Below are 20,695 nucleotides of genomic sequence, written 5' to 3' on the forward strand. Positions count from 1 at the left end.
AGCCCATCATGTGCTGAAAAATGGTGTTAAACCCTAGAACAACAACAACAGGCAGAAAGAAAGAAGGGGGGGGGGAGTAACTAAACGTTTTTGCCAGACAACCACCTTGCTGATAAGATTTATGTATTTTGTAACTACTGGTCTGCTTCGTTTCTCCGTTGCATCACGTGATGATAGTGAATGGAAAACAAGGTGGGCTTTGAACACTTAACTGAAGGACACGTGTACCAAGTCTGGTTGAAAGACCATGAAAGGGCTGAGACACGGGTACAGATTCTTTTTGAAAGACCTTAAATGGGTCGAGACACGTGCTTGGTACATTTTCGTTTCTGGATCTTAAATCTCAAATTTACATACTTGGTGTATGTAAATTTGAGATTCAAGATCCAGAAACGAAAATGTTTACACACACACACACACACACACACGTCTCTCCGCTGTTTTCGTGAAAAAAAGTATTTTGTTGGCAATTAAATAGCCAATTAAATAGTTATATTTCGTAATCAAGTGATCTGTACGTCACGTCTTTTGTAGTGCATGAGAAATGTTCAACAAATTCTGGTTCGGTTCCCGATTGTAGTGTATAGCATTCAGGTTTACCTTTCAAGTTTCCTCGTTTTACCGTAGGCCCCAAATTATAATCAACAGAGGCAAAGGTAACTCAAGTAACCGTAGGAACACAAATTGTAATCGATAGAAGCGAATGGAACACAAGTTAGCGAAACACGAAATATAAATCAGTATATACGGCTTTTTTATTTTGATATATCTATCACAAATTTAATGAATTTAAAGTTAATGGTGCCTAAGAAATGAACTTTAAAATATAACCATGGCTTGTTAAACATGAAACAAAGATTCCATAAAATCAGTCTTGTACAGGGTGTAGTACTCAAAGAGATGAATCCGAACACTTACAAGGTTCGTACAGCAAGAGCTTTTGCAAAAATGTTTTCATTGACTTCCAAACGTTTTGAAGTAGCATATTTCTCTCTCATCGGAAAAAAAGATCAGAGTGTTTTGAAAGTCATTTGCAAATGAGAGATGCGTACCACTAAAGAAACAAAAATCATAATCCGATTATTTCTGGTGTTATTATGCGTCTGTTTGATCTGCCTAATATTATCCCCTTTCATTATTTTGGGGAAAATACATAAATAACAAGAATTATGAATTTAAAAAGTGTTATATTTTATTAAGTTTTAATGTATGGTATTCCTTCAGCACCCATCAAAGAGCTTTTTTTTTTGTTTCAAATTCAAGCTTTTCAATGAATTCAAGGATTTTCAAAGATAAAAATCATTTTTTTTTAGTACAGAAATTCAAGCAGTTTGCAAGACAGCGCCTCTAAGTTTTTTTTTCTTCAAGATTGTCTGAACCATGATTAAGCCTCATGGTTCAACCATCAAAGGAGCCAAAGCCTACAAGACAAAATGAACTAGTGTGTAAAGTACACAATACGCGTCAGGGGAATATTTTAGTTCAGTACTCAATGCATTCCAATACTTAATTTTATGACTTTACCGTCAAAAATCTCTAATATACAAAATTAGCTTTTGTCTTTGAAGAGCAAAATATGGCTCAAAATGACCTACTTTTGTAAAAGGAATGTACCCTCTCATTATCGTCTAAAATTGCTCTATAGACTTAATCCGAAGAAAATAAATCTAGAAAATCTAGTAGCGACCGATGCATCGCAAAAGACCCCCACCCTCTACAATTTACTTGGCAGGGCCTAAACAGAAGTTCTGATAGAAAACTAAAGTTTTGAGACAGGCATGCGTGGACCATAAATCTTCTAAGTGATGACGTAGAACGCTGATTATCGATCTCATTCGAGGTCTCATCAATATGAAGGCGCATAATAACCAGGGACGTCATGGGGGGGGGGGGGATGGGGTGAGGGCGGGGCATCACCCCACCCCCCGAATTTGCATGTACTGTCAAATTGCTGTAGCCTATATACGAAAATTAATAAGCCCGTCAAGTTTTACCCCCCCCCATCAAGTTTTGCCCCCACCCCCACCCCGAAAAAAAAAATTGAAATGACGTCCCTGATAATAACTTGGCTGAAATGCAATATTCCTTAGCAATATTTTGCTGCGGAATGCAAAGCTATAAGAAAGGACAGTCAAGGACCATAACACTCCTAAATGACAATCTACAAAACTTTTACTTAACTGATTCCAGATGTAATCAGCATAAATCAGCATGCCAAATTTGGTTAAAATGTTGCAAAGCTTAGTAATGATAGGCTGCAGAAACAAAGTCAGGAGGATGGGCAATCAAGGGACACAACTCCTTTAATTGATGTTTCAGAAGTCAAATTCACTCAAGGTCACACCAGCCCTCATTCACCTGGCAAATCTGTTGAAATATAAACAAATATTTCAGAATTTATCCAGCGTAAACCAATGTTTGAAGCATGATCTATCAAGGGGAATAACTCTTCTGAACAAGACTAAACTAGCGTAAGGCACATATAAGTCCGTGACACTGTTTATAACAAATCTGCATCAGAATATGTTAATGGTTTTTGTGAGCCGTGCCAATTACTAGCAACATCCCATGATAAGACAAGATAATTATCAAGGGATATAACTCTCATCGAAATGGAGTTAACGAAACGAAACCCATAAAAGACATATATAGGATTATGAAACGTTGTATACACAAATTGTATCATGTTAATTTGCACTGTTCTTGATCTATGATGGTTATGAAGATCTGGTGTAACGTCTCGGAATAATTTCTTCCAAAGTCTGACCTGAAAAGGCCAAGTCTTTAAAAGATACATCTACTTGTAAAAGGGAATTCGATACCAAAAACTCAAAAAATTATTGTAATGGTTCAGAGCTATGCTGGTTAAAATCAATATTCCATTTTGAATATATTAATATTAATTGTCGGGGACATTAACTCTCTCCACAATGGGGCTGATGAGACAAAACGCATAAAATGCACATATACTTCTATCAGATAACGTGCGTACCAACTTGAATCATAGTACGTAAATTGGTTCTTGATCTATGCTGATGATAGTGATCTGCCTTAACTGAACATGTCATTCTAATGCAAAATGGGAAATAACTCTGTTAAAATTGGACATGGAAGGATAAAACATTTAAAATGCACATGTACATCTAATAGTCGATTAACATATCAAATGGTAGGCATAACAAAGCCCAAAAGGAGATTACGTATTCAGTCCATAGTTCACTTCTAAAATGATTTTGACATGGATCTTTCTTTGACACTTTTTTGTTTCTTGGGATATTTTTCAGTCCCAAAAAATTGTACTGACGAAGTTTATCGAGAGCAATCGGTCTTTATGAATATCGGCATTCCTAATGCGTTACAGTCTTCGGACATATTAAAACCAAATTACAGCTTACAAATCGACGATTTCAACCCATGTTTCACAATTCCAAGGGATCTATTCCAACAGTCAACAAGGATAATAAACTATTTGTTGAGCTGATTTCAAGATATTGGTGGCTACATATATGTATGAGTAGGGTACATAACATGAAAGAAGATTTAATCTTACATATACACATGGGTCCTAACATTTCCTCTTTAAAGAGTTTTGATATGAACCATTTTTTAAAAATTTGTCTGTAGGGACGTTTTCAATCTCACAAATAAGGGACAACTTGTGGATACCGGTTATGAAAAACGGACATACCACAAAGTTCGGCTATGAGCTATCCAAAGACGGTAACAGTTTAATACCGTCGGCATCCGAAAAGACCTTCCTATTTCTCCGATTGCTCTCGACGACCTTTGTCAATATTTCTTTCGGGAGTGAAATATAGATTTAAAATCATCTTACAGCCCGTGTTGAACCCCTTCCACCGATTATCATATATTTATCCCACCAATATTTAGAAAATCACAAAGAAGTGTCCGTGTGAAAACACATAAGAATGGCCGTAGAGACCATTTGTATACGTAAGGTTTAATCCTCTTACGGCATGTTTAATTTGCCAATATACTTAGCTCCGTTGCAAGAATTGATTATCTTTAGCTAATGTTGAGGGTGTGTTCCCAAAGTATTTCTGTTCTCTATGTCAATGTTCCATGTGTATGCTTTTCATTGGCTCCCCCAGAGGCCATAACAAACTTGTGCTAATGGACGGATGACAGACAACAGAATATCCCAAAAACTCTTCTGGTCTTTGACCAGTAGAGCTGAACATGTGTGGAAGGTAGTTTTAAATTGGACTTTACAGTCCTACTTGTGTTCCTGCTTTAAAATTTTTCAATGGGGATCCATAGATCTTTCAGGATGTGGTGCTTCTCTCGCCCTTTCATCTGGGCCCAGTACTGGTGTTGTTGATTCCACGTCTTTGGAGGCCACTGTAGGGATTTTTCCCCAGATTAGTGACCCGCATCGAGCAGGGTGGCCCTCAAAAAGCTTTAGCTGTGATCTAAAGTGTCATCCTACAGGTGTGAAGGTCTTCATAGCGTGTCTCGACCTCTTGGCAATGGCTTCCAACTATCTCTGTAGAGCAGCTTCTACATTTCTTTAACAGATTGCAGGAAGCAGCCACAAAAAGAAATTTAAATAAGAGGCAGTTGGAATAAGTTAAAGGACCTATATTTCCAATGCTTGAGAGGGTGGAGACATGCAAATCCCTGTCCCTAAATCCCTACCTAGGAAGCACTCGAATCAATGTGAGGCTAATGGCCAGATGGGCAAAAGGACAAAAAACAAAGATCCAAAATGTGGACAGACCACCCCATCTTCTATCTGGCTGCCTCGTGGCCTTGAGACTACTTCCGAGTTAACCTCCTCACCATCAAAGAATGGGGGAGCAAAACAGTGGGTTTGATTTAGGCTGCACCCCGAAGAGCCTCTCAAAACTGGAGGGTCCTAGTGTCCAAACATCCTGATGGTGTAGGAAACAAATCTGGGGTAAGGAGGTAGTAAACCTCATTTATCGCTTTGTCCAAACTCAACACTTCTACTTCCTCCGTCACCTAGCCAGTTGGGTGGGACACAGATGGTGACCAAAAAAAGAGAACAGCCCAGTATAACATATTCTTTTGTGAACCATTCTCTATCAGTTATGACATCTTGCTTTTGCTTACTGGGCGATAGATGATTATTCCAGTTTATGTTACTTTATGATTGAGGGTTAGTTGTCCTATCCCTGCTCATAGGAGGCTGTAGTGGGACCAACGTATTTTTCTTTCTCTGGAGAAAAGAATGATTACCTCTTGACACAGGAGATGGGGGGGGGGGCACCCAGTTCATAGAGCCATGGCCAAGTCATCCAAGGTTTCATAGCCAATTCACCATCAGGTAGTAATAGTTCCCTACCTATTGCTGTGTATATCGTCTTTAGTTTGGGTGCATAACTGGCTAATTAAGTGGGTTCTGTTGTAACGTGATGTACGGTGAAATATGCAACATGGGAGGTACTGTGATATATACTGAGTAGGAAAATTGTGTGAAGTAGAGCCCTAGGAGACATACAAGGACAAAGAAGTGAACAATTCATTCCAAATTCATTTTACTAGTATCAATCTTGTTTGGCATCCGTCTGCGGAAATGTTTAATGTTGTGCTTAGATTTAATCGGAGTTAACATTTATTTAAATTATTTATTGGAATTACAAAGTGCTCACTGAATCTGAACTACATTTACACTTCGGGATTATTGTGAATTCAATAAAACGAGTTTTGGACAACACCACTGTGATACATCAAGACCACTGGCACTTTACCATATTGGTACGTCAGCTCATTCTGGGCCTGGAATTCACTGAGAACACTATTCTTTTGGATTTGTGATGGAACGTTTTAGTACTGATTTAAATTCATAATACTTTCATTTGATAACTTAAGAGTTATATTATTTGTAAAGTTTTATCAAACTTGTCGGCTCTGCTTCTTTCTGATACTTAGTTTAAGACCAAAGATTCATAAAACCGGGTTGAAAGGTAACAGAGAGAAATGTGGGGTATCAGTCTGATTACGTACCCAAAATGGGTCAACAAAACTCTGAGATTCTTTCCTATATGGATATAAAGTTGAGAGGGGGATGGGGGCACTTGATCCCTTTCCCTAGATTGGTAACCAAAACCCAGTGGCCAGTCCAAAGACTGGTGCCAAGCACTTGCTGACCAGATATGGAACCTCAAACATCAGTAGCAATTACCATACATGGTAAGTGATGCCTTTTGACTACTGAGGTACTTTGTGAATGTCACTCGATATATTGCCTGATGCTCAGTGACACATTAGCTGGTGACTGGTCAGATGGTATAAATTCAATTGAGGAGTCTCTGCTATATTAACTAGACTGATACACAAGATCCACACAGTTTAACAAGAGTCCCTTCAAGGAACACTCTAATACTGAAAATAATTTTGGGGAATTGGAGGAAAAAAAACCCAAATTTTTCTTTCTAAATATCTAGGTTTGAAGACAACTGCTATTTTAAAACAACTACAAACTTTTACATTAGCAGCTGTGGCAGCCATAATAGATGCAAGATTGGTACGATTTTCCTTGAGGACCAAGTAGACATCTTTTGGTGAAAGTCCCAGGTGAAAATGACCATACATTTTGATGGAGTACCAGTAATGATTTCCAGATGGATGATATGGTAAACAATGTGAGATCAGCACCATTTTCATTTAGGACCAACTAAACATAAAACCCATTTTAACTCATTCGGCCCCCGAGGTTTTTGTTGTTTTCGCCTGAAATGTGCGTAGGAAAGACATTTGGGGGGCTTTTTCTGAATACATCGTAACACATTGGCTTTCAACAGATTTTCCACGAGACTAATGCCTAGTTGTGTTAGAAATATCATTTTCCATTGGTTATTTTGCTTGCGCATAAGCAGAAGGGTAAAAGTTGATTTTTTTATTATTATTTTTTTTGCTGAATGGACCCATCATTTTAGTATGGAGACCACTCTTTATTCCAAATGCCCACCTTATCCTAGTTTTTGCAAAGGATCACCTGTCTGTGTGCAGTTCAGACCGGTCTGCCTTGGATCTGAGGCCAAAAGTTCTAAAATCCGGACACAAAATCGCATTCCGACCACGAGCGAATTTTGGGTGGAAAAAAAAAAACCGGGTCCAAAAAATGAGGTTTTTCCCTCTGTATTTTGTAGTGCAACTAGAACTTCCAGATGATTTAGTATCATTTTAGAGCTATATCTGTCTGCTTTTTTGTAATACCACCCACGTTGGTGTATCTTAAATGACCTCGATGCTGCATAGCTCGGAAATAGGGTACAGCCTCATCATGCCTACAGACGGGATCAGAGCCAAATCGGTTAATATTACCATCCCTCAGGTCCAGCAATAACAAGATTTCAAAATGGCCACCATTTTGGAGATCAAATCAGTACCATTTTAACCGAGAACCAGCTAGATATCATTAGAAGTCTTCTGGTGAAAACACCATTTCCACTGAGGAGTAGTATCACTTAAATTTCAAGATAGCCATGGTGATCATATTGGAAATCATCATGAATTTAATTTAGGTCCAACTAGATGTCATGTGAAGTCTTCATACCATCCATCTGGATGGAGTAGTGATAATATTGCAAAGACTACTGTTGAGGTGGCCATATTGGATGCCTGAATGGTACCAGTTTCATTTTGGACAAACCGGACATAATAAGAAGTCCTCCCATGAAAACCACATGATGATAAAACTTTCCATACATTACCATCCCTTCAAGTCCAGCCTTACCAAGATTTCAAGATGGCCACCATTTTTTAGATCAAATCTGTACCATTTTAATTCAGAACCAACTAGATACCGTAAAAAGTCTTTGGCGAAAACTCCATGTTGATATGACTTTCTTATGAAGAGTAGTATCACTAAGCTTTCAGGATAGCCATGGTGGTCATTTTGGATATCGTCATGAATTTAATTTAGGTCCAACTAGATGTCATCTGAAGTCTTCATACCATCCATCTGGATGGAGTAGTGATAATATTGCAAAGACTGCTGTTGTGATGGCCATATTGGATGCCTGAATGGCACCAGTTTCATTTTGGACCAACCAGACATCATATCTTGAAAACCACACGATGGTGTAAGTTTCCATTAAGGAGGAGAAGCAAAGCCAAGATTTTCAAAATGGTCATCTTGGATGCCAAAGTGGCACTATTTTGATATAGGTCCATCTAAATATCCTAAGAGGAGACCTAGTCAAAACCCAAAGAGAATATGACTTTCTGTTCATGAGTAGGAGCTTATAAATGTTTGGTATGGCCATATCAGCACCATTTACTACCAACTAGACATCATAGAAAGCAACAAAAAAAAAAAAAAAAAAAAAAAATTAATACAACTGACAGTATAAATGCCATAAGATCACTTAGACAGTGAAAACACTAATCAACCATTACACATGATCATTCACTGCTTTAGTGTGTCCTGATAATCATAATAAAATAAATCAAAGTATCCTCCAGCTCATGTTGTATATTGACTCAAAACAATGTGGGGAATTTATGTCAATAAACAAAGGTCTTACACCATATTTTATTCTTTTTTATATTCCATTTTTCATAAATATATGACAATATCAAATTGTGTAAATGTTCATATATTTTCCCAAAAAAGAAAGTTATGTGTAAATGAAACTTTGTAAACTTCAATAATGAAAGCATGAGCCCTAAGTAACATTTAAAATCAAAACATTATCAACAACTCCAATATGTACGAGCAATGCAAGAATTTTTATACAGTACTGTACAGCATGATCCAACTAATCACAGCTTCAACAAGAAGCTAAAATAAATATATATACAACAATAACTAGTATTATATATGGTGAGGACCCAATGAGGAATACAAGCATACAGATCTTAACAACTGTTCAGTCTACATAACAATCACATATCGCACAGTTAAAAAATTAAGTATGGAGTTTTCATCTTAATGTGACATCTTGATTGGTCTGTCTCAACATCCACCCCAACTGTCTGTGATATTTTGTCAACAAAAAATCTTCCACTCTGAACACAAAGTCAAAACCCTGAAATATTTTAACCCAAATTCCAAGTGTGAAGGCATCTTACAATATTTCTGTAGTCAGGTTTGCTTGGTTCGATAATGAAGAAAAACTGCAATTGACAACCTTTCTGCCACACATGGTCAAAGCTAACTTAAAACAGCAATTTTTCTGTTGAAAACAAAAATAAATGATCTTGAAACACCAGTCAAGACCCTATGTTACTCAATATCTTTAGAGAAAATGCATTATTTTTTTCATCTTTCATTGTATAAATCCTAGAGAAGTTGCCTCCCTTACATTGCACATGAATAAATAGGCTTCTCTGCTGTTGGGTTTGTGACTGATCTATATTTATAGGGTACATATTTATGCCCCATGTCATTTAACAAAAAAGGTTTCCAACTATATAAACATAAGAATCAAACCCCCAAAATGTGGCAGATGGTGAAAGAATTTTCTTATGTAGCAATTAAGTATCTGAAAATGTGCCTTGTATTGACGCTATTTCAGTCAATTCGTAACTATGCAAAGCTTAAAATGTAACCTGGAAAATGTTGATAAGCATGATAATCACATTAAATGTGTAATTTGAAGTTGTAACATGATGTATTACACAAATGCTTGTTCCACAACAATTTTCTTTGTGTTGCTACATTTCAATATAAAAGTAGTTTGCACTACCTAATGCAGACCACTACAAACTTTCCACAGACAATTTATACAAAAAATTGTTATGACAATACCATTAGGCCAATGTACAAAAGCCAAAGATAAAGAATGTAACTGTTTAACATCAAAGATAATTTTTAAGTCAGTGGTTCCCCTCTTATACGGCTACCCCTTCTGCATCAGGAAAGTGGCCTTTAAGACGGGTGGCCATTCCAGACCAGGACTACATTTTTTTGGAGAATTATATGTAATGTATTTAGTAAGAAAGCTACATACTTCAAAGCATTTAATATCGTCCTATAATATCTTTGTTTAAAATCAACTGAATATACATTAATAGTTCTTATTCTTGGCGTGTGATATTTGAGCAGGTATTATTGTCATACACATTGCAAAACCATTCAAAAATGTCATTTAAATATTGGTACATATGTAATTCTCTTTCCATTTGCTCCATTTTCCCACTGCTGCTGAATAACATCCTTATCAGTTACGACGTTGTTTATTCAAGTCTCTTCAACATAAAATTGTTTTATTCGATTCTTTTCTACATAAAATTGTTTGGCAAGTTCCCCCTCCCCACCTCATCCAATGTCGTCGAGTAGAATAACAGACTTTTTTCTCAAATAATACATCTCCGGTTACGAGATGACATGTTAATGTTTGTTATTGATTTATCTGGATGTTGCTAATTGTACGAGATTTAATGATGCAGATGAAATTTTTGTTGAGTGGATGAAATGCCTTCTTTGTAAAGGAAGTGATAAATGTGTTGTCACGTGATTTTTCAGTGTTTGTCTGGTACCCTGATTTGTTGAAGGTTAAGTTCTCTATCTCTCTCTGTAAATACAGTAAATCTATTTTAGTCTATGCTGACCATGTATGATCTTGACAATTACATCTGGCTATAATAATCAAAGAGAAGAACTCGACAGATGTGTGAAGCCCTATCATAACACTGTTCAGCCCATTTCCTGTAAACATCGACTTTTATAGGCAATGATATAATATTAATCTTAGTGTTACGTGTACTTTAGTCAACATTTCTTTCAGTAACGGAAACTTGACATTGAGAGACATATATCAACGATAGAGATAATCTGATTACTTACCTTATGTCACAATATGAATTAATTATTGGTTCTGGATACATTTGAAAAAAGAAGTGGCTGCTCACAAGAGAATACATTTTCAATTTTCGTACTAATATACTGGCCGCTGGTTGCGTCAGAGGAGTGGCCGTTATTGAGGGGTACTTTTGAATACAAACTTGTTGGTGCAAAAGGAATCTGGCTGTAAGAAGCAAGTGGCCGCTGGTCAGGCGGGCCATTCAAGGGGGGACTACTGTACTCTTAAATCTTCATGGTTAGTTTCAAACTCTTGATTTTGTAAACAGTGATCACTGAAAATCTGTCTTTTTGTGAATAAAAATTAGAATGTAAAGCAAAAAGTGATTTTTTTTAAAAAAATGGTGGGAGGAAAAATGAAAGATTTCTTTCTTCAACAGAGTTTCATGATTATTCTAAGTTAACAAGTTGAAAAATAAGAATTTACAAATATCCTTTAAAATATTCTAAAATAATTTAGGCCTTCAAGTTAACATTGTTCTAATATCTGCATTGGTCTATTTACCATTAGGTTAGTAAATGAAATGAAATACTTATATGACTACAACTCGAATTTTTCAAAATTACCACAAGAAAACAAATACATATAATCTATTAAACAATATAGCTTTCCTCCTTATGACTAGCCTACCGTTATTTTAGCTAGCAGACGTAAATAAAACAAACTTCAATATTGTGGTTGACCATGAGGCTGAATAGTCAGTCAAATGGATGGATAAGTAAGCTTGAAATAAATCCTGGAGAATCAATTTATTTTGCAGGCTACAGTATGAACTGAAAAGAAAAAAATTAAATAATCAAAACTCTGGAAAGAATAATGACTGAAATAGTGATGCTTAATTTTGATACTAGGTAAGATTTTTAAGCACGGTACACTTCCAGTCTATTTAGACTCCTAACATTTTCTACATGCAATAACAGAAAGAAAGAAAAAAAGAGAATAAGGATAATTGTGAATAAAGTTTTATGTCCTTTTCAACTGTAAAAGCTTTAAGTATCTTTAAGTTACATATGTATATTAGCAGAAAATAAAAACATTTAAACCAGAATTTTAACATTTTTTTAATATTGTTTTCTTTTTCTCTTTTTTTTGGTAATGATACTAATATATAGTGCTGTAATCCCACCCAAACCCCACCCTTACAAAAGAAAGTGCACAAGAGATACCATGTTGAAAATAAAATGTACATTCTGAATCACCATCATGTGTATTAAGAAAAATATTATACTGACATGATGCAGCATTTTTTGTTTGATTCATTTTATAGCAAGCAAGACACAAACAGTATTTGGCCAAACATGAAGATTTCCAGGTCAAGCTTGACAGTAATGGAAAGTCATTTCCCTTCAACAAAAATTTTCATAATGTGAATTAAATATGCTAATGCTTCAACTGTTGAGAAAATCAAAGCATAATGTGAATGCAAACCATTAGCTAGATAAAACATCTGGAAAAATATCATCCCCAAAGGGCAAGAACACATTTTTCCTTTAGGTTTTAAAGGAATGACATCTGTAGTAATATTCTTTTTCTAAATGCAATGTTCTACTTGTTGCTAACACGTCTATCCTCATGACAGATTCACCGTCTCCATCACTGGAGCAGAGTAGTTTTCCTCTGGATTAATCTTTGTTTTGTGGCCTGTGCAAACTGTGCTCTGACATTTTGTTCCTGAAACCCAAACCTATTCGGTTTAATACAAAATACCCAATCACTGGTCAAGGTTCACCATAATCATCTCGAAGCATTCTACTGATCTATCCTCAAACTACATCCAAGTGATCCTCTTGTAAGGCAGTAAAAGTTGTCAATTCTGGTCCATTTGCAATAGTCACTACACTCTCTCCTGTCCGTTTTGTATCAATCACACTGGTACCCAATGGGGCCTCTGTTTTCATTGGTCTCTCCCACTGTGTATCCACATTAACATCTTGCTCCTCTTCCGTGTCAACAGACAATCGTGGAAGTTTTCTGACAAATGTGTAATTTTCAAATGGATATAGCTGCTTCTCCTTCCTCTTCCTAGAACTTACTCTTACACCAGATGTTCGATCTCTTGATGCTGGATGAATGCCTGGTATGTAAGGTTTTTTTATGGGCACCTTTTTAATATTGTTTCCAAACAATAAAGCCTTTTTCTCAGGTTCCAGTTTAACTTTGTGCAACGTTTCATTTTCCTTCATCCCATATGGAGATGGTAGCTGGTTGTTGTCGTACAATTCCTTTTTCCTTTGAAATGAATCCCACAATTTTTTCTCATTCTCTGAAAGTTCTGAATCACGAGGTTCTAATATCTGTGGCTGAGTGACAGCTAGAAGATGACCATTATTTGACAGGTCATGAAGATGACAAAGAAAATTTTCCACTGACATGAACTTTTGACAGGTGTAACATCGAATGCAAATGGACTTTTTATTTTCATACTTATCTACAAAGGCCTCTCCAAGTTGGGACTTTCTGTGGCCATTTTTTGAGGTAGAATCTTTATGACGAATAAAAAGGATATTTTCATGATCTTTAATATCAACACCTACTCCTTTTGGAGTAAAAGCAGAAAAGAAAGTTTTTCCATTTCTTAGATTTGCTGATGAAGGTGTCTGCAATCTCTTGCTGGATCCCAAAGTCCATCGAATTTTAAGGGAACCAGACTTGGGTGTTGGCCTGGACGGCTTGACAACAGACTTCTTGCCAACCATCTCCTGCTTAGTCCTTGGTAATTTTTTCTTTGCAATGACATTTTGAACACTGTCCGAATAACCTGACTCACTAAATCTGGAGTTATCTGAAGAAAAATCATCATCTGTTTCACTCTCAGAAGACTCATCTGTGTCCTCTCCCTCAGATTTAGGGACTTTTCTATTTTGCTTCACACTACAACCACTGTTTGACAGCAGTCTTTTTGCAGGCTCTGAAGACTCGGTGGAGGTCTGACTCCTTTTTAATGGTCGTGGATGCTTCACAACATCCTCTGTTTTATCAGCTTCACAGTATTCATCTTGATTACTTCCTACAGAGTCACCACGTAAAAGTTCGAGAAAGTTAATTTTCTTGTTCCTGGTGGATCTTACTGGATGCCCCAATCGCGTTTGCGGTGTACTGGATGCCAAAGGTTCTGCTGATTCAACTACTCTTGTTGCTGGTGCATTGGGCATTGTGTTTTGTCCTGTTGACACCACCACCTTTCTTTCTGAAGTCTGAGCCTTTGCTGGTTGTACAGAACTGAAGAAAACAAAAAAAGGAAAACCCTGTCAATACTATGACCACCAAACACGCAGGAAAATTCATAACATCATAATTCTTCATAGCAAAATAAACAATTTCAAACAAAACCATTCTTTCTTTTCCAAGTATTTCCAGTGTCTTGTATTAAAAAACTTGTACTTGAGTTTCAAGTCATTTTTCAAGGTACACCAGTCCTTATTTTAGCAGACCTGAATGTAAATGGTCGGGATGACCCAAATATTCAGATCAAAGACCCTGTACCGATTCACTATGGCAGATCTATGATGAAATCTACAATATACAACCGAACTTTAACCACTTTTGACCATATATAGTATTTTAAAAAATCTGACCACATATAATGCTTAACAAGTCAGAAACAGCATATAGCCAGATCAGGTTCAACTAATCCACTCGCACATAAACTAACCACAGCTAGTTATGGGTGCAAATTAAAGACAGGTAACAACAGTACATTGCATACCTGAGTGCAAGCTGCATCCAAATGCAAACAAAACATAACCGGATCTGCTACAGAATATTACGCCAGTAAATTAAAGTTTACATTGTTCCGCCGTTTGGCCCTAGAAAACTGTAATGGCCAAGATCAACTAGAACATTATGTGACAGCACATCTGGATCTATCTTGTTTGCAAACGGGTCAAACCTGATCAGCATATACAGTACTTCAAGTTACTCTTAACTGGGGGGTGGGGTGGGGGGACTAGCTAAAATATTAAAATATTTACACAAGTCTGATCCTGATGTAAAATATTATGCCCTAAATCAACCTCCTTGCTAATGGCCTTTGTGTTTAACATGTTTGCTATATCAACCTCCTTACTATGGCCTTTGTGTTTAACATCAGTTACAAGACAGATCCACGTAAGATGTTTTCAATGTTCTATGATGAATCATGTCAGTATAGTAATGCACTTAATATGGAAAACCAAGGTAAGGCACCCAAAATCCTCCTTCAATATGTACAAGAGCCAGTAGTGATGGGTGCAACACAAAGGACTCTGCTCTCTACAATCAGCTTGGCAGGGCCTTAAACAGAAGAACTTCTATATAAAAAACAAAGTTTGTAGACAACAGGCATTCAGAGTCACAACATGGAATGCTGGAAATCCAGGTTCTTCGAGGTCTCATCAATATAAAGTACACAATAATTTTGGCTGAAATGCAATATTCATCAGAAAGGTTATGCTGTGAAAAGCAAAGCGAGGAAGAATGGCAATCTGTGGCCTGAACTCTAAATGAGCAATAACGGAAAACTTGAAATTAAAATCCTTCAAGGTCTTATAAATATAGAGCTGCATGCCAAATTTGGTTAAAAAACAATAATGCTTAGTTAAGTCATGTCTGGATGGGCAACCACTTACTGTAACTCCTGTATTTGATCAAGTAAAACAATGGACAAAAAAAAAACTCACTTAAGGTTACATCAATCTTGGTTTAAATCCATCAAATTTATGTTAAGTTCTCATGCAGAAACCAAAATCAAGGTTATGAGCAATCAAGGGTAATAACTCTTTTAAATGATACTAAACCTATAGAGTGTCTGATTTGGATTTTTAACATAGCTTTAACAATTTTTCAGTCAATTTGCTAGGATGTCTTCAGGGTGGCAGTTTATAGTGATGCCAAGCACTGGGGCATCATGTTGCAGGCATGTAGCATGACGTCCCACCCAGTCACATTATCATGATACCAGGCTGACCAGTCCTAACACTAACCTCTTAATGATGAGCGCCAAGTAAGGCAGCTGTTAGTACCATTTTTTTTATAGGTCTTTGGTATGACTTGGCTGGGGATCGAACCCACAACCTCCCGCATCTGAGGCAGATGCTCTAACCACTAGGCCACTGGAGCAGTCAAAACCTATAGAAGGCAGATGCAAGTTTAAGATAGTATTAATACCTAATTGCATCAAATATGCTGAATGGTTCTTGAGGTATTCTGATCAATATCAAGATGCAAATCGTCACAGGTCACAACTCTATCCAATATGATCCTGACAAGACGAAACCCATAAAAGGCAAATATAGGTCATGAGACAATGTACACACAAAACTGCCCCAGAATATGTTAAATGCTCCTGATGGTCACAAAGATCTGCTGTAGTGGAGATTTGACATTGATGGAGAAAGGGCAATAACTCCATTAAAATAAGACATTCATGGATGAAACCTTAACAGGTCTAAGTTAACTCATTCAGCCCCAATCCCTCCTGTAGTCGTGGTGAGGTTGTACCCTAAGTTCAACCTCTGTAGCATCAAGGTCATTTAAGATACACCAAAGTGGGTTGTTGTTGTTGTTTTAGGGTTTAACGCCATTTTTCAGCACAAGATAGGCTATACATGGCAGCCAGTATTAATGGTGGAGGAAGAACCCGGGAAAACCCCATAAAGAACCACTGACCCACGAGAAGCTACGGGCAAGCTTATCCACATTGGCCGTGCCCTAGACTCGAACCCACGCAGACAGAGGTGAGATGGCAGCGATCTGTGACAGAGAGCGCTTTAGACCACTCTGCCACTTGGGCCTCACCAAAGTGGGTGGTATTACAACAAAGCAGACAGATGTATTTCTATGATGACACCAAATAATCTGGACTTTCTACTCACATTACAAAATGCAGAGGGGAAAACATCTTTTGAGACCCGATATTTATTACACCAAAAATTTGCCATTGTTGGACTCTGATTTTGTGTCCAGATTTTAGATTTTTTTTGTCCTGTGATCTAAGGCAGACTGGTCTGAACTGCACACATACAGATGAACCTTTGCAAAGAGTAGGATAAGCTGGGGACTGGGCGTAATAAGTGGCCAGGAGTAAAAAATGATAGGTCCAATAAATAAATAAAAAAACAAAAAAACAAAAGCATGTGCAAGTCGAATAGCCAATGAAGAACGTTTCTAGCACAATTAGGCATCAGTCGAAGCGAAAAACTATTTGAAGCAGATGTATTTGAATGTATTCAGAATTAACCTCCAAAATGCATATCCTACCACCATTTCTGGCAAAAATGCCAAAAGTCTCTAGGGCGGAATGAGTCAAACATTTTACAAGTACTTGTCCCTGGGACAGACAGTTGGAAAAGTAACTTGTCCTGTTCTCCTTATACTCAATACAGCACACTTTTCTACTACACTGCTGAAGAACCACTTGCAAGCTTGATACTAAAATGGGTCAAAACCATGAAAACAGTGTGTTCTAATATATGGCTCCTTTTAATACAAGATAATGTTTTTAACTCAAGAAGTTTTTCTTACACAGATAGCCAAGATTTTTTTAGTGGCATTTGCATTTACAATGAAACCTTTCAATAATTTGTCATTGGGTGATAATTTTCTTTTCAACAAGCTATTATACATCTTTACATGCTAGATACGGTTGACATTAAGAAACTAAGAATGTAAACATTTTAGAATTTTCATCTAGTCAAAGACTAGTACGCTTGTCCCAGATTGCCAGTATTTTCAAGACTTTGCATAATTATTAGGACAATGTCATGCCAAAGTAAAGACACCAGCAGGTATAAAAATATGTAATTACTTTTCACAAGATAAATGGCAGCAACTTGCATATGAAAGAATTCTAACTATCTCAACTTTCATACTAAATTATCCATTCTGGTGAAGCTGCACACTGGACCAAAAAAAGGAAGATTGCTAATTGGCCAAACAAACTGGAACAGTTCAAGGTCATTACTTAAACTAGATTTTTACCAATTAGCTGTTGCTTTGACATTATCTGCTTTGTAAAAAGATTACAACATACATTGTGCCAAAGTTGGGAAGGAATCTAATGAAACATTTAAAATGCTGATTTCTAATGAAGAGTTTGCAACAGTTTCTTGTGAAAAGTATGTGATTTCAGCTCAAGAATTTTGTGTTAATCCCATTTCATATTAATTTCTTTAATTCATTTTTTTTTTAAAGTAGGGCTAAGAAGTAAACAATTTGTCTAAAACCAAAATATTAAGGTTTGTAAACAGTTAAAATAAATGGCAGTGAAAACAAACATTTTGAATTACGCAATTTAGAGTTATGTGACCACTCTTGTGAATGCAACTATAGTCTAATTTAGGGGTTACCTGTACTTAATGGCATCTTCCCTTTGGCACAACAATGTACCAATAAAGCTTCAGTCTTGGAAATCCTGGTTACCTGAGGCAAGAGTAATATTGCCTGACCAGATGAAAACTCACAAACATTTTGGCGTTCTCAGAGGTCTGGCTCATAAAGATGTGATAGCTACTTGAAAAGGAAATTATCTCCACATCAAAATGAAGCCCAAATTACTTTCGAGTGTCACTGAAAAATGTGAACACCATAAGAAATTATTTTAGGTGTGAAAATGCAGTATAATATAATGCTAAAAAAAATCAGATATCCCTATGCCCAGGACACCTATAATTTCAGGTCAGGTCCCTCTTGTAGTCCAAAGTGAAGCATGTGACTTGTAAATGAGGAACAGAATGCATGGGTTACCTGTAATTAGTGCTTAGCTGGCTTTAATATCCTGTGATAATACCAGATGTATGACAAAATACCATTTTGGATATTTATGTGTATTACAGAAACCAGCCAGAATCAGAAGAGTAGATGTTGAACTATTCCAGAAGTCTTCCCAACGGATGCAATGATGCATGGTCAAACAACATGATCAAGGTTAGCATGTATACACAACAAGCCTGTAATTTATTATTTGATGTTGTAATCTGGAGAATTTAGGCCAAATAAATGACATTTTTAAGATATTTTAAGTATGAAATGGATCAAAAGAGGTACATGGTGGAGCTAGAATTTGTTTTAATTGAAAATTGGCTGTCCTTTGGTGAAGATGATACAAAAGAAAGACTGCGTAAAAAACGATTTTGGCAGCAACACTGGAGTAATTTGATTTTTGATGTTTATGGTCTTGATTATAACTACTATTGCACTGTTCAACTTGATGTTTCTAGTTAAAGTTTAATGAATAAGTGAGCAGTCCCTTGCTCACGCTTATGCTAGTGTAAAGCAACTAAGGTTAAAATAATTAAGCAGCACCTATCCCAAGCATCAAAAGTGTAAAGAGAAACTGTATAAAGCAAGGTACACTTCAGATGAGCAGAAACATGCAGTAAGGATGAGTGCGGACAACTTTGATTACATAATGGCTGAACATGGAGGCAGATAGTGCTTTACATGAAATATTTTGAGATCTGAATAAATAAATAAGTCAATTTAATACGACTTTGTTTTGTACCTTTTCATATTTAAAGTACAACAATGCAACATTGTGTGACAAATAATAGTAAAAACAAACAAACAAAAAATAAAGGGGGGGGGGCAATTTTGGGCATATGGAAAATGAGAGTCAGGGCTTGTGGATTTTATTGTCACCAGCCTGTCTCAAACTATTTCTTGAGTACTGTAATAATGGGCCTGTCTCAAACTATTTCTTTTGAGTACTGTAATACTGGGCCTGTCTCAAACTATTTCTTTTGAGTACTGTACTATGTTCATAATATTTATTCATTCTGATATCAAGCATACATTAGGTGAACATGTTTCATTCCCGACACATTCTTGACCGATAACAAGTAGGAAAATTTGGCTAAAGTTGTTCATAATTGACCAACGCCAAATATGAAGTGAGGCTAAACTCTGATGCTTGTTAAGGGTAGAAAATGAATTATTCTCAAGGTGTGACTCTGCATCTGCTTGGCCCAACCATCTTCAACTGGTGAGGACAAGCAGACAATTGGTTTTCCTGTGCAATGCCTTAAAAGAGGCATCTGGAAGCAATAGGCAATTCACCTACCAAATAGCATTTCATTATGTGAGAAGCTTGCTGAGCTATGCTGGTTACAATTAACATCCAATGCAACAAATGTCATTTACTTTCAAGGGCCATAACTCTTACGCAAAACAGAGTTGATGAAACAATGTGTGCATGTCATTTGGATTTTTAACACAGCTTTAAACAAATTTCAGTCATATCACTACAATGTCTGCAGTGTATCAGTTTATAGTAATGTCTAGCACTGGGGCATCATGCTGCAGATATATAGCATCATGTTCCACCCAGTCATGTTATTCTGACACCAGGCCAACCAGTCCCAACACTAACCTCTTAATGTTGAGTGCCATGCAAGGCAGCTGCTAGCATCATTTTTATAAGACTTCGGTATGACTTGGCCCGGGATCAAACCAGCAACCTCCCACATCTAAGGCGGATGCTCTAACCACTAGGCCACTGGCACGGTTGATTGATGAAGCAAACCAAACCCCAGCAAAGGCAAAACTAGGCCAACAAGACAATGTGCACAAAAAATCTTGGGTTATGAGACAAAGTACAAGCTAAACTGCATAAAAGTTAAATTGAATGGATCGTAAAATATGATGATTATAAAAGTAAGCTGTAAACTGGGCATAACATTTGTCAAGACTGGACCTGAAGGTAAAACACATTTAAAAGGTATATCTAGATGTATTGGGCAAATTCATCATCCAAAAAAGTGTGAACAAAGCAACAAATAAACAGATAAGGCGATTACTATGGTGCTCCCACATCTTGATGCAGGGCCCCAATTATTCTCACTGTGTGTACCGATAGAGGAGAGAGAAAAATAACTAAGTAAATAAAGTTTTTGACTGGACAACCCTTCATGTTATCATCATGG

At 36.8% G+C, this 20,695-nt stretch overlaps 1 protein-coding gene across 4 annotated transcripts in view; it reads right to left on the bottom strand.

The window, feature by feature from the left end:
- Positions 1-8,510: 8,510 nt before the first annotated feature.
- LOC149794744 (uncharacterized) overlaps positions 8,511-20,695 on the bottom strand; it is a 138,758-nt gene continuing 126,573 nt past the window's right edge. For all 4 annotated transcript variants that reach the window (XM_089964366.1, XM_089964368.1, XM_089964369.1 and 1 more), the window contains one exon: positions 8,511-14,015. In XM_089964366.1, coding sequence (XP_089820492.1) covers positions 12,560-14,015 — 1,456 coding nt within the window. In that variant the 3' untranslated portion in view covers positions 8,511-12,559. The remainder of the gene's footprint in view (positions 14,016-20,695) is intronic.

Source organism: Sinohyriopsis cumingii, chromosome 7 (genome assembly GCF_028554795.1).
Source record: "Sinohyriopsis cumingii isolate HCF-2022 chromosome 7, ASM2855479v2, whole genome shotgun sequence".
NCBI classification, from domain to species: domain Eukaryota; kingdom Metazoa; phylum Mollusca; class Bivalvia; order Unionida; family Unionidae; genus Sinohyriopsis; species Sinohyriopsis cumingii.